At 37.1% G+C, this 14,057-nt stretch overlaps 1 protein-coding gene across 1 annotated transcript in view; it reads right to left on the reverse strand.

The window, feature by feature from the left end:
* Nucleotides 1-8,823: 8,823 nt before the first annotated feature.
* The window catches only part of ZBTB10 (zinc finger and BTB domain containing 10), a 32,258-nt gene continuing 27,024 nt past the window's right edge, over nucleotides 8,824-14,057 (reverse strand). Inside the window, exon 5 of the mRNA XM_055800104.1 lies at nucleotides 8,824-13,895. Within this exon, the coding sequence (XP_055656079.1) occupies nucleotides 13,590-13,895 (306 nt within the window). The 3' untranslated portion in view covers nucleotides 8,824-13,589. The remainder of the gene's footprint in view (nucleotides 13,896-14,057) is intronic.

A 14,057-nucleotide genomic window follows, 5' to 3' on the forward strand; every position in this document is an offset into this window, starting at 1 on the left:
GATGAAGTTTCCTACCTTGTACAATCAAAGTTTGATTAGTGATTTGTGTGAACACTAGAATAATTAAAAGGCTAGTTTCCAAGCTAACCCTCACTCCAAGTGCACACTATTGTATTTTAAGCAACTGGGTACAACAAAAATCAAGTATAGTTTAGTTCCTCACATTACCACTCATCTTTATTTTTCACATTCAATACACTTTAAACAATAATGATTGCCTGTCAAAGTGTAATTTCTACAAATGTGATGGGAAGTTTAATCACACTGAAGAAAGATTACAATCAACATTGCTGTGAGCACCTAATGTGATATAAGGATGGACAGTAGAAGGTTTCTGAACAAGTTTTGCAGTACATAAATGCACTCCTTTATGTTAAGTGACAATTTAGCAAAGTACCTTAAGTAGTTTTTATGCTTTCTAGGACCCAACCTTGCAACTCCCAGAATAGGAAGGAAAATGGCTTGGCTTGAGAAATGGTACTTTTTTCAAGGGAAAAAGATACAAAATGCAATGATTACTTGGCTTTTCAAGATATTTTAAAAAATAAACAAATAAAAATTGGACTCTAGGCAGGTTCAATCAAACATAGGGGCCAAAAACCCCACTAAGCTTAGTCAGCTTTAGCTCTATGTCTACAAATGTGTTTTGCAATTATTTCTGTACACCATCCACACACCACAAACTGCTCTGTGATAAACAAAGCGAAGTGGACACTCAAGTCACACCAGACAGCTCCTTGTGTGTGCGTGTCTCACCTGGACACTGTTTGCAGAAGGCAAAACCAAAGCTGTGATCTACCAAAATTATGACAGTAGGGTGTAAGGCAGTAGCACGATTTGGTCTCATGTTCAGTCAGCACAAGCATTTAACATACAGCAATGGAAAATGGCTAATATTTCCGTTGTGGTGACAGGCATTGAGCCTCCATCAGCAAGATGCTCAGCAAACTGAGCATTCTTAAGTAAACAATTTTATTGCTAATGTTTTCCAGAGGAATAATGGGAGTCTCTGTGAGACCAGAAGCATCACAACACCCCATGAATAGGAATGCACCTGGACGGCTCTAGAACAGTGGTTGTCAGTTTTTCCCCCTCCACCACGTTAGAAAAGGTCACAATAATCATATCCACAACTTACAGAGGTAATCCTGCTATCACGACTGTCACTTCCCCTCCCCCACCTCCAGTTACTGTCACTACTTCCAGTAAAGCCACTATACTGCTCCAGAAGAACAGTTCTAAAAAGGAATTTAAAGATTCTTAAATTTTAAGAGATTTTGTTTGTTTTGGCCTCATAACAAAAATTAAGCAGGATAATGAAGCAAGACAAAAAGTGTGTGAGAATGTGCAAGTTTTCAGGTACTGCTTCATCAGCAGGAAGATAAATACTGCTCTGTCTCCCAGGCTGTACAACATCACACTGCTAAAAACATCAGTAGGAAAAACTGCCAGCAATTATCTGGGTTTGCAAATCACTTTCCATTAACTACTTTGGAAGTTAAGAAATTCTGTGTCCTCATTTTGGTCTTTAGTAGAGTTGATGCAAGCAAAAGCAGCACAGCTCCAGGGTAACACTGATTTGGGACCATTTCAGCCATGTCTTTTGTGACCCCATAAAAGCAGATCTGTAAATAGTTGTCCAGACTCCACACATCTCAAGGAAGTTTTCCTTTGAACTAACTCTAATTTGTTCCACGGACAGCAAAGTATTCATGGTTGAAGCCTATCAGGAGCACTCCTGAAGTATGTCTTCAAGTTTCCTCCAAAAGGAACTCGATGAAGCGTTCAGAGCTCTGCAACATAAACTAAAGCTGGGTAAGTGGGGAGGAGAGTTCTGCCTCAGAAGTAACCTTCCAATTCAAACTCACTCACTGACTTGGATGCACACTTAGTTTTTGACCAATGGTACTGGAAAGCAATGCCTTTTCTTTACCCAAACAGACTTAGGTTGAAATGCCTGCACCTTGACTCTGTAAGTGATACAGCATAGTTCAAGTCTTCTGGTCTCTTACCAGCTCAGAAACAGCACGCAGCAATGCAAAGATGAGCATTGGGTGCAGTGTGAAGTTCTAATAGGAGCTGGACAGAGAGCCTTCATTGTTTCTCCCTGCACCAGTCTCAGAGGGTCACCTTTTCTTCAGTGACAGAAGACACCTGGGAAACTAAATTGCTTTTACTTCATCATCCCCTTGGGTTTGGGTGTTATTAACATATAGGGCCCAAGATATTAAAGAATACTAGCAAAAATACTCAACCTTAGGGTGGGTTTGGGGTGGGTGTTTGTTTGGGTTTTTTTTAACTGAACAGAGTAATAATGAATTGCACTTCCCCTTTGCAAGGTGAAAAGATTGGATCCAAATGTCAAAGTTTAAGTTTAATGAGCATCTGATTCATGCAGTATTTCAGAACAATACATCATTCAAGTTTATAATTATGACTATGTATTACGCAAAGAAACCAAAAAACCCTAGAAGACAGCTCAAAGAAAAAGAAATTTCTACTGATTAAAAGTGTCTACACAACAAAATGTAAAGATTGTTGACACCTAGCAAAAGAAATGGGTCTTTTTTACGTCTTGACTACAGCAAAAGCCAGAAGGCAACTTGACAAGAGTTTTTGGTTTTTTTTTTTTAAAGCAAGTTCATTCAGTCTAAGGGGGGGCAGCGAAGGGTACTAGAAAAGGTGGTAGTTTTACAGTTTGCTGGAAAACAAAAACATTGGTCACAAGTATGTGAAAAATTGGGGCACAGATGTATTTTCAGGAAATTATTATTCTGAAAAGGATGTCCAAGTACAGTAAATTCTAAACAAGCTAGACCTCAGTAACAGTGGAGTTGTCCTTTTTATAGCACCCATGTTGATTCCCTCATTATTTCTTTTAAATTGTGATGATCTGACAAGGCTGATTTGTACTTTACTTAGGTTTAACAACAGCAGTAGCAAACTGATAAAGCTTAAGAGTAAAGTAGCTTATTAGCACTGGCAGCTTAGCCAGCAAACATCATAAAAAGGATTTAAATCAGAAATTCAATCCCCACCCCTTGCTTTTTAGCTGATAACAGCAGAAGATACAGGAAACCAATGAATCGATTGCATCAGTCACTGACTGCTAAAACTGGTAAGAACCAAGAGTAGTACAGGCTTGACAAAAATCTGTCAATACTGAGCCTGTCATCCCTATCCTCTACATACTGTGTGATCTCTATTAAATAAAGGCAAGAGAGAGATCAGTTCAAACTTGGAAAGCTGAACATACCACATACGCCATCTCTCATGACAGTTTACTAAATATCTGAAGCCTCAACAACTGTCATGCACTTACCCACAGTATTTAAAGAGTGCAAATTAAATAACAGCAAGCTCAAAAGAATAACCCTCTCCCTGGAAAGAAAGTAGGACACCTGATGGACTTGCATTTTGTCCCTCAGAAACGATGCCAAGGAGAAAACCATGCACTGCCGAGGACAAACATTGCTTCTCAGCAGAGAGCAAAAAAGGACATGACCAAGCTTTCAGAAGAGCCTTCCATGTCACAAGGCTGGCTGGCAATGTTTGTGCCCTAGTAGCTTGAGCTTTAGCGATACCTTGATTTCTTCCACTTCACTTGCCTCAAAAGATCTGCTGCATACTTTAATACAATTGCATTCTGTACCATGTTTTATTCATAATTGCAGTTGTGCCTGAAGGCACACATTCTGACATGGAACCAGAGATTGCTTCGAGGCAAAGTTGATGTTACATTAATATTAAACGCATCAATAAGATATTGCTTTGGCCATACTGAACATAAAGAGGTCAAATGCTCAGGAACAGCCTTTATTTTAGCACCTGAAAAACACTGTGCTGCTTCCTTTTTTTTTTTTTTTTTGAAAGAATTATGTAGCCTGTCAAAAACCACCAAGCTTCAAATTACATGCCTACCAAATAAGCTAAACACACGGTATGAGGAGTTTGATGTTTGAGTTGGTACAGGAACAGCAGCTGAGAAAGGTGGAGAGCAGCTGCATTTCAAAGCTAAGTTCTGAGCTAGTCTCCGTACAGGAACAAAGGCAGGCAACCCGAGCTCAAGCTCGCTTATCTGAAGTAACAACTGCAAGATGAAACACAAAACCCTTGCTGCATGTGAAAAGGTACTATATATTTTATCTATCAATTGCATTAAATACTGACTACACACAGGGTGTCAAGCAAGGGATTCTCAAACGCTCATGTGGAAGCAGCTTAAAAAAAAAACAAACCTTAAGTTGGGAATTTAAACCAGTTTAAAAACAAAATCTGACCTTCACATGGCAACAACAGGTTGCAGACTAAATGCTACAGCCTACTAACATATACTGTTAAAGGGGATGAGGTGTAAGCTCAGACTTGAAATATCCAAGTGCCCTAGCACAAAAGTTCAAATTCCAACAGAGCTGACTCAGTCCTTCCGTCTTCCAAAGTACATAAATCTAATTCCACGCAGTTTTACTATGAAAGGAATTCTTAAAAGCAGGGGTCCTCTTCCCTGCTGTGCCAAAACTGAGGGTTCCCTCTCCTATGATATTTTCAGTTGTTCCCTGCCATTCTTCCTGAGAGAATGTCACATCCAGCCATCAGGTGGTTATTAAACATACTACTTTGAAATCCCAGTATCAAGTTACAGAATTACAAGTGATTTGCAGTAATTTACAGTTAGTGCAACATAGTTCCAAATACTGGTTATGTAATAAACCCTGATTTAAGATACTTCACCTAAAATGTTTTTAAAGAGTGCCATAAAATCCAAAATGAAAAGCTATTATTTGTTTGCTTACAAGTGATTTAGTAAGTTTTTTTAGCATGCTAGCAATCTTCAGGACACACCGCATTTGCAGGCAATTTACAGTCAAGAGTTGTTCGGCTGAAGTCGATGCATTCACTTTAAATATTTACTGTAACTGTTCTACAGTCAGTAGGTGTGGGGAAAGCCAATCTTCACCAACATCAGTAAAGGCAAGGCAGCATCACAAAAAATAACCACCTAGCCCAATAGAACATACTTAGGTTAAATAATTTCATTATTCCTTCTCCTTTCTCCATTATTTAATTCTTAATTATTATGATCACATTGAGAAATATCAAGTGTGTTTTACAACTATCACCTCTCATTGAGCAAACCCAGTTTTCCCTAACTCTACAGGGGTTCTTCCTACATAACTCCTTTCCAGAGTTTTCACATCTCCAGTAAGGAAGGAAGTCCACAGATCTAGAGGAACAATCACTTCAGAGCCAGCTAAGAGAAATAGAAAAAAGATAATTACGAGCTGGATTGAAGCATTCCACCCTTGAAGGGGAAAAAAAAAAAAAAGTATCTGGTACAAGATAAACAGGTAAAAGTGTTTCTTAGAGAACAGTTGTTCGAGATTTTAGCCTGTGATGATAAAGAAATGAGTCATCATCCGTCACAATGAATATACTATAGAGTTAAATCATTTGATGTGGTAACTTAAAACCACATTCACTTTTAGATTCTTTTCTAAATCTACATCAAAGAGGAGGAACTTCCAATAATTCTCATAAAACACCACAGATTTACACAGGTACTCCAATACTTGGGCTCCTTAATAGCATTTCTCTCACCACTTCAGGAGAGCTTTATGAAATATCTCAGCAAAAAGGAAAAAGACAACAATGTAACTGAGGAAAGACATATATGGGGCAAATGAACCTCGCCAGGACTAGCCAGAAGGCCATGGCATAAGCGGACAACAAAAGGGCTTTTAAAAAGCCTTGTCAAATGCTGTGATCAGACCACACCACTTCGATAGCTACCGTCAGCAAAGCAGTGCTAATAGTAACAACTGCAGTTAAGACCTGTGCTGCACTATAATGAGACATTTTTATTAACTTGAATGGTGTATAAGCACCAAAACTACCGTACCACTTCAGACAGACTAGCAGTCTCTACTACTACTCAGGTTACAAAACTGAAATGCTTCAGAGGGAGGTGCAAGAAATTCCAAGGGAAAAGTCTGCTTTAAGTATGAATACATATGCCTTTTTGCCAATTAAGTTCCCGCCCCCCCCCCCCCCCCATGAGCGCACAGTGGGCACCATGCCCCCTTTCCGCATCTTCCACAGTAAAAACCATCATTTGAAGAGGAATCCAGGGCAGAATAATGCCTTCCAACAGTAAGAGTTACACAACTTCTTTGTGAACATCACATATTCCTATCTTGCTGTTTCCAGAAAGTGAGTAGATCCTCTAGAGTTGTAAATCATGTTAGAGGTATGACAGCAAACATGATTTTGATTACAACTCCAAGTTTTGAAAAAATAATTAAATACAGCAATAGCAATTTTTGAAAACCTAGCCAGAGTAACATCATATATATCCCGTGCAGTTTATAAACATCTTGGCACATCAAGTCTCAGTAAGGCTTAAAAACAAGCATCTTCCTAAATTCCAATTACTCAGAGATTAAAGATAAACCTTTCCACTCTCCCCTCTTTTCCAATTACCTCTATTTCTGAGAAAGATGACAAAAATGCATAGACATACTAATATGATATCCTATGACCTCAGCAGTCTCATTTTTCAAGTGGATGCAAAGAAAAACTTACCAAAAGATGGTATCTCAACACTGAATAAGCACATGCAGGTCACTCACCAAATCAACTTCCCTTAAGAAAATAAGTTACTTAAAGTAAAAGTATCTTTCAATTACAGCAGCACTTCAGAAGTATCTTCCTACATATTAGCAATGAAAAATATAGTAAGAAAAACATTCCCAGGTAGGATTTATTTTGTGACACTTCTTCATTGGTAACATTTGGCAATCTTTACTCAGGAGGAAGAACTTTGGGCTTGTTTGAAGATGTAACAACCTAGAGAGACAGTATCTTGGGAGAACGCAGCACATACTGACTGATAAAAGCAAACCTTCCAAGCTAGAGGCATTTTAAGAGTTAATAGGAGTGGGACACAGTTACCATTTTCCAATCAAACTGGCAGTTTTCGTATTCAGTATTAAGAAAACCTTTGAATGAACTGAACTAGTACTATGACTCCACTGTTATGAATTTGGGAAATAAAGGCATTGAGGTGGTATAATCACACACTCATTTGATCTGAAAATAACTTAGGCTGTTTCTCAGCATAAATTTGGCATCTTTTAACAGTTAATCTGTAGATGTTTTCAAGTTAAAGGGCTAGAAAGAAGATGACTGCTTAGAAGCCTGATATTAGGCCTATCCTTTGGAGGTGAGCATTGCAAGAGTTAAGGAATTTACAACATCAGCTCAACCATGCTGCAAAGATAAGCATCTCTTCCTGTCCTTGATGAATGCACCTAGACTTCAGATCCATTCGGAAAGCTAGGAGAGACCATTTCATTCAGAACAAGCTTTTCTCATGACCCTCCTACAAACTTTACAGCTCATCTTCTACAACTGCTTGCTGTCCCTATTTTAATTCTTAATTAGACTGAATTTGCTGAATTTTTACAAACGTTTCTTCTCCTGCTGCTACTTTCTAGCTACAAAGTTAACACTATCCTGTGGAATCTGAAGCTCTTTTCCTAACATACTTAGAGATAATGTAAGAGTTTACATATATTTAACAAGAAAACATCGCATTACTATATAGCATTTAATTAACAAGCTGAAAATATATTGAAGTCTTGAAACAATTCTGAGAAATGCCATTCAGATAATTTTAAAAGTAATCCAGAAGTTTGTTCAATGGCCTGCAGGTTATCTTCAAGGCTATCCCAAAAACAGAGCTATTGTCCCCGACAAGACAATTTTTTTTATGTTCTTTATCTATGTATCAGATAGAGCTGTGCAGAGCCAGCTAGTCAGAAAAGCTAATCAGACAGAAGCCTTAGTCTTCAGAACCCTCTAGTATCCAAGTCAATACATACAAGCAGACTTGTCTATCCAGGATAGAGAACCTAAAGTTTTCGCTAACAGGGCAAACAAAATTCTGAAGTTTTCAATCCTTGAGAGGACTTAGAAAAGGCTGATAATTTTTTAACTTAATGAAACCACTTGTGCATTACCCACTAAAAATAACACTCAAGTAAGATGACAACAGAAGCCAAAGGATCAGTCCAAACACACATCCGGCATTATTCAGCCAAGCAGCTTTTGGGAAACCCAGGAGAAAGCATTTCTTCCAAACATCTCAGGCTGGTGGGGCTAGAGAGAGGAACAAAACACCAAGGTAAATGTTTTGGGCACACACAGTGCAACTGCACTTCTGAGGGGATCCAATCCTTCTGGTACACACTAGAATGTCTAAAGTGTCCCTTAAGTGATCTCAAAGTTGCACTAAAGTTTGCCTAAAATCCAGTTTTAGGTAAACACACCTTATCTGGGATGCTGGTTTTTGGAAGCTACCTATCTTAAAAGTGATCTGCCTTATTATGAGAAAAGCTTAAAATACAACCTTAAAATAAACTCTACTTTCCATAAATGTAATTCTATATCAGAAGCAGAAATTAAGTCATTTGCAGCAAATGACTGTACATTAATACTTACCCATCCAAAGAATTCTCTCTGCATATACTTGTGGAGGGGAAGGAGGCAGGGCACAGTTAAAAATAGATAGAAAGAAACAGTCATTTTTTATATTTATTTGCAGCATGGTAACTTAAAAAGACTGGTGCGCATAGTATTAGAAGTCTGGAAATTATGTTTCCATACCAATGTTAGTGAGAAATTACTTGTGTCTGTATTCCCAAGTCACTAATCCAAATCAATTCAGGTAAGAAAAACATTAATATAAAGCTTATTTTAAACAATTGCTTCAAATTGCAATAATGTTACATACAAAGTACTCAGCCATTTTTTTTTTTCCCCCCTCCAGTTTAGGTCATAGGATCCTTCTAGTGTATTTTACCTTTTTTCACAGAAAAGTATTTTAAAAACCCATAGTGAATTATACGTGGGATCTTCCAACATCTCAAAAGGTTCAGCTAGCAATGCCTGGATTAACCTGTGTTTTCTTTATTACAAAAGACTTATTTTATTATAGGTTTGTTAAAGGATACTATATGAAAAGCAACTTATGTCTTGTGTTCATTGTGTCAATATTTAACCTTTACCATACTGTTTAGTGAAACGCAGTAATGTGCTATTGAAACATATAAAAGGCAAATCTCAGTTCTAAGGAGCAAACATTTATCAAATAAAAAAAATGGGAAACTAATTACATAGTGAAAAGGGATATTAACAGAAGGCTACATCGTAAAATACCTACAGAAAACTACTCAGTGGTACTACCTCTACAGAGCATGAACCACATTCTGGAGACACAAAATAAACTCAAAAGTGGACTTCTTGTACAGCTTCTTCATCAGAAGCTTGTCACCAAATTGTGCTAGAAAGAAACGCAGTGGGTTGTTCGAAACATTCAAGTAGCAAACTAGAGGAATTGTAACAACTCAAATCCAAAAGCCTTTTTCTCATCACATTGCATTCAACATTTTTCTCCTTTTTCACCTTCTTTTGGCACAAGTTTTTTGGGCTGCTGCTGGTGTCAATTATCTTGCTTTAATTTCTCTTGTTAGTTTCCAAAGCCATTTAAATACAACAACATACAATGTAACAGCCAATAAGGCACAGTTCTTGCAAAGTTATTTCTGCATCTGTATGGAGTCAGCAGACTATATAAATATTTGGTGGGAGACTCATGTTATCGAGTGGCAAGAACAGGAAAAGTCAAATGAAGCAAAACTTAAAGCAAACAAACCAGATTGGCCTCAATAAAGAAAATCCTATTAAAGGCCTTACCAACGTAAAGCTAGGCAAAGAAAGCATCTTCTGCTAACAGCATTACTGCTGTGACCTGCAGCTAGAAGCCTACTACATGCCAGTGTCCCGGCCCCAAACTTTTCTTCACCTACGGGTAACACTGTTTTCAGAGGGAAGAGGGGCATGTAGTAATAGGTGAAAACTGCATTTGCAGAAGTATATGCATGTCAAAAAGTAACAGTGTATATACTATGGGGACCTGTAATTTCAACTCTTACTTCTTAGGGTGCACCACTGTGCTGACAACCAAGTATCATTTCTGGCTTTCAAAACTGGTTTCACTTCAGGAAATGATTTTACCAGAAGATCTGTTTGCAAACTGAACTATGAAATTTTCTACACAATTAAAAAAAAATGCCATTTCTCCTGCAAGATGCAAATGACATTACAACTGGAAGGAGCTTGCTATTGCATTGTAGTAACATTAGCGTAAGACAAATGCATTTTATGTTGTCTGTCCTCCCTACATCACACCTACTTTAATGAAAGTGAATTTACTTACTGATTTTATTTTGTTCTGCATTGCAGTTCCCTACCAGAAAGTGCTCTGTATGCTTATTTCTAAAAGATAACTGCCACTGCTTGAAGAGACAAGGTAAAAAACCAAGCAAACAAAAAAAAAACCACAGAAGGGGGGGAATCCCAACATCAGAACTCTGTTAGTCTGATTTTATAACATACCTGATTCTTTTCATGAACTACTCTTGCGTGGCACTGCCCCAAATAAGCAAATCTCAGACATTTGGTTTGAGAAATATTTCATCAGAAGACAAAATAAAAGACTGGGTATCTTTTAATTTGATAAGAATGACAGTTAAAGCACACTAGTCTTTCTTCTTTTAAAGAGGAAAAAAACCCCCTACCCCCAAACTCAACACCAAACCAAAATTCACTGCCATGTTACTACAGCATAGCTCCAGGGTTTAAGAGGGAAGACTACGTCCAGTGCAAACAGAAATCTCTTCCTGCTTTTTATAATAAATAAACTTGAACTGTCCCTTTTAAGGTAATTATTTGGAAATTTACTTTTATCAATTTAGAGCTCCCCAAAGTAATATATTTAAAATAACTTTTGAATAAACAGCTCAGAAAAGATAGCACCCAAACAAATTCTTTTGGTTCTCCAATATAAGAACAGTGGGTCTCCATTAAGCTATTTCACACCATTTGCTAAAGAACTAGTGTCACATTTCATTAGTCATCCCTCTCCCTCCAACCTTCCTAAGGGCATTTTGATGCAACTTCTAAAAGCAAGCAGTTAAGTATCACCAAGGAATCAACGATTGTCACAATGCAACAGAATATTAAGGCCAGTGAATAACAACTGAATATTTATAAGTAACACTAATTTCTATCAAAGCCTGCTTTTCCAAATATAACCAGAACAAAAGCACAACAATTCTGTAGTGTACCAAGTGTATATTTCAATTTACTGTATGCAGTCTAACAACAAATTTGGTCATAATTTACCAGATATACATAAATGATTTAAGTAGCAAAAGAAGATTCAGTTCCAAGATAATAAGTTCATACCTTGAGGGAAAAAAAAAAAACCCCAAAACAAAACAAAAAAGGAAAATACATTAAGAATGTAGAGCCAGGTCCAGTTTCTAAGCATTAAGTGAGCAGTATTCTAATTAAAGCAGATTTAGGTGAATTTCAGATATATATATATTTATATATATAGACAGATCTACCAATTGTAAACTATGATTTTAAAGGGGATAAATGGGATGGAAAAATCTTTATGCTATACTTACATATTCACAAAGCAGAACATTACTTTAACGTTTAAAATATTTTTTCATTCATATCATCTTTGCCCAACTAATTTCTACTTTGGACCCCACCAGAATTACACATTACTCATTTTAGTCTAGAACAATGAGAATAAGATGTATTCTTCAGTGTAACAAAAAAAAAAAAAAGGCACCCACCCTCCCCCCAAAAACTAATCATCTGTCAGGTTTACAATGATGTGGAAACTACTAATGAAACAAGTGGATGATAAAAAAAAGCATTTTAATTCCCATATAACTGTAGTTCAAACTTAGCTTCAATCAGCAAAAAGAACGTCTTAACATTATGTTACTGTTCTACTGATGTAAAGGACAACAGTAAAGCTTGTCTCTTTTAAATATATACCAACTTTGATCAGATGGAGCACCATTAAGATTCTGTCCGTCAAAGCATAGTTCAAAGTTATCCACACAACTAGCATAATTTAGTTACCCGATATAAAATAGGAAAAAATATACTCATTTTAAAATTAAACAAAGCTGAAAAATAGGGTGACCCTCAACTGGTTTTTATACAGTACTGTCACACTGGCCTAGCTATGTATCATGATAAATGCTCTGCATATTTACTCGTCGTGACATAATAGTACATCAGATGTATTGTTCCAATGATTGCCTGAATTCATTTGCCTTAGGCTAGACAACACAGAGGAGTTTAAGATGAAGGTGTAATGCCCTCCCCTCCCTATGAAAGAGGCCTGAAATCATTGGTACAAGTATTACATGCTCAGGAAAAAAATCCACGTGGCTACAAAAATTCAAGTTTCAACGCCTCCTAGAAAATTTGAAATAAAGAGTGTAGGGAGTATATCATCCTGAAAAGTAGACAACTCAAAAAGCATTTATTTTGCTTTGGACTGTTTGTTTTTCTTAAAAAAAAAAATCCCAGCAAATTAAGTCAACAAGTTAAATATAATCGGTTTATATTAAAGACTAGCAACAACCCATTAAGTACAAAAGAATAAAAAATTATTTGTGTTCATTTTAATGACAAACGATGGGCACAATAGCCTAGTGTCCAATTCACATCACAAACTAGCAAAAAACCGGACAAGTAAAGTTATCAACCAAGAAGTCTTTTAATATGACACTTTCTCCATTTCTTGTATTTTTATTCCGTGGGACTGAGGTATACACCAGGGAATTAAAAAAGTTTGAGAGGAGGGGGCCTTGGAAGGAGGAAACATTATTACATCGGATACCTTTCAGCATGACTGTCTCTTTAGACTAAGTGGTAGAAGAGTTACCCATGCTCTGATCAGTCTACTGTTTCATTATTGGTCATTCCTTCTGCAAGATCATTTTGGAACTGATGAATCAAGAGCAACCTTCTTGAAAATTCAAGACTGTGAAGAAACAGACACTAAATTAATGCCATTATTAACTTCTCCAGTGCTTATCACCTATAACACTTGCCAGCATAGAGCCAAAAGTTTTAAAACCAAATTTCCATACGGTGTTGGCATTACCTGTGATGCATATTTAAATGATTGGCTTTCACCTACTAGAGTACGGGAGAGGTAAGGTTTGTATGGTAAAGACATGCTTGTGGAAACAAGAGCCACTAGCTCAGATTAGCTTCACTGGTTCACTGACAACGTACAAGTGGATTTGGGAAAGCTGTCTTTGTATTTCCATACCAAGTTGCCATTTTCTTCATTCATGTTAACAGATACATGAATGTGTAACGTAAGTACAGTTACTACTATGTCTGAATAGGACCCAAGTAGCTATATCCTATAAATAATAAAAAATACATTTTTCTTTTCATAACTGACTGTAGATGTGAGGACTCTGTATAATTCAACCAAATGGTTGTATGCTGTACAGTCCTGTGCAAATATCATTAAAAAATTAATAATCCTTTTTTGCTATAAGGCTTTGACCCTACATTTTTCACAGCAACATAACTACCATCCAGCCTGTACCATATTTCGCAAGCCTTCAGTCCAAAAATTCAAATAGTCAATCCATATAGTGTCCATTTGCAGCACCCTGAAGTCATATGCTCTGTCAGTCATCTAAAGGCATACAAACTTCCCCAGATTCATCCCATCGAGACTGGTCGTTCTGTTCTTCTACATCATCACCAAGCTCCTCATCACCTTCTCCCACTTCATTTTCCTCGTATTCTTCATCCCTAGGGAAATCTGTGTCCTGCACCTGGTCTGCTCCCTCTTGCCCTCCAGGTTGAGATTTATCTGCACAGTCTACACAAACTCCGTAACGTCGTGATCCATGTCTTATTCCAACGCTGGCTGCTAGCATGAAAATCTTCTTACACACCATACATTTATACTTTTTATCCTTTTTATGCACCTATATGGAAGAGAAATATTAACAGCTGAAAACGTATGTATCAGGTTGCATTTGTGTATAGTAGTAGAAAACTATTAATAATAATTGCCAATACAAAAATTAATTTTTGAACTCTTCCAAAAGAATCCCCAACACTGTTCAGAGAAAGAGAAGCACTAATAG

Source organism: Falco peregrinus, chromosome 3, assembly GCF_023634155.1.
Source record: "Falco peregrinus isolate bFalPer1 chromosome 3, bFalPer1.pri, whole genome shotgun sequence".
Classification (NCBI taxonomy): domain Eukaryota; kingdom Metazoa; phylum Chordata; class Aves; order Falconiformes; family Falconidae; genus Falco; species Falco peregrinus.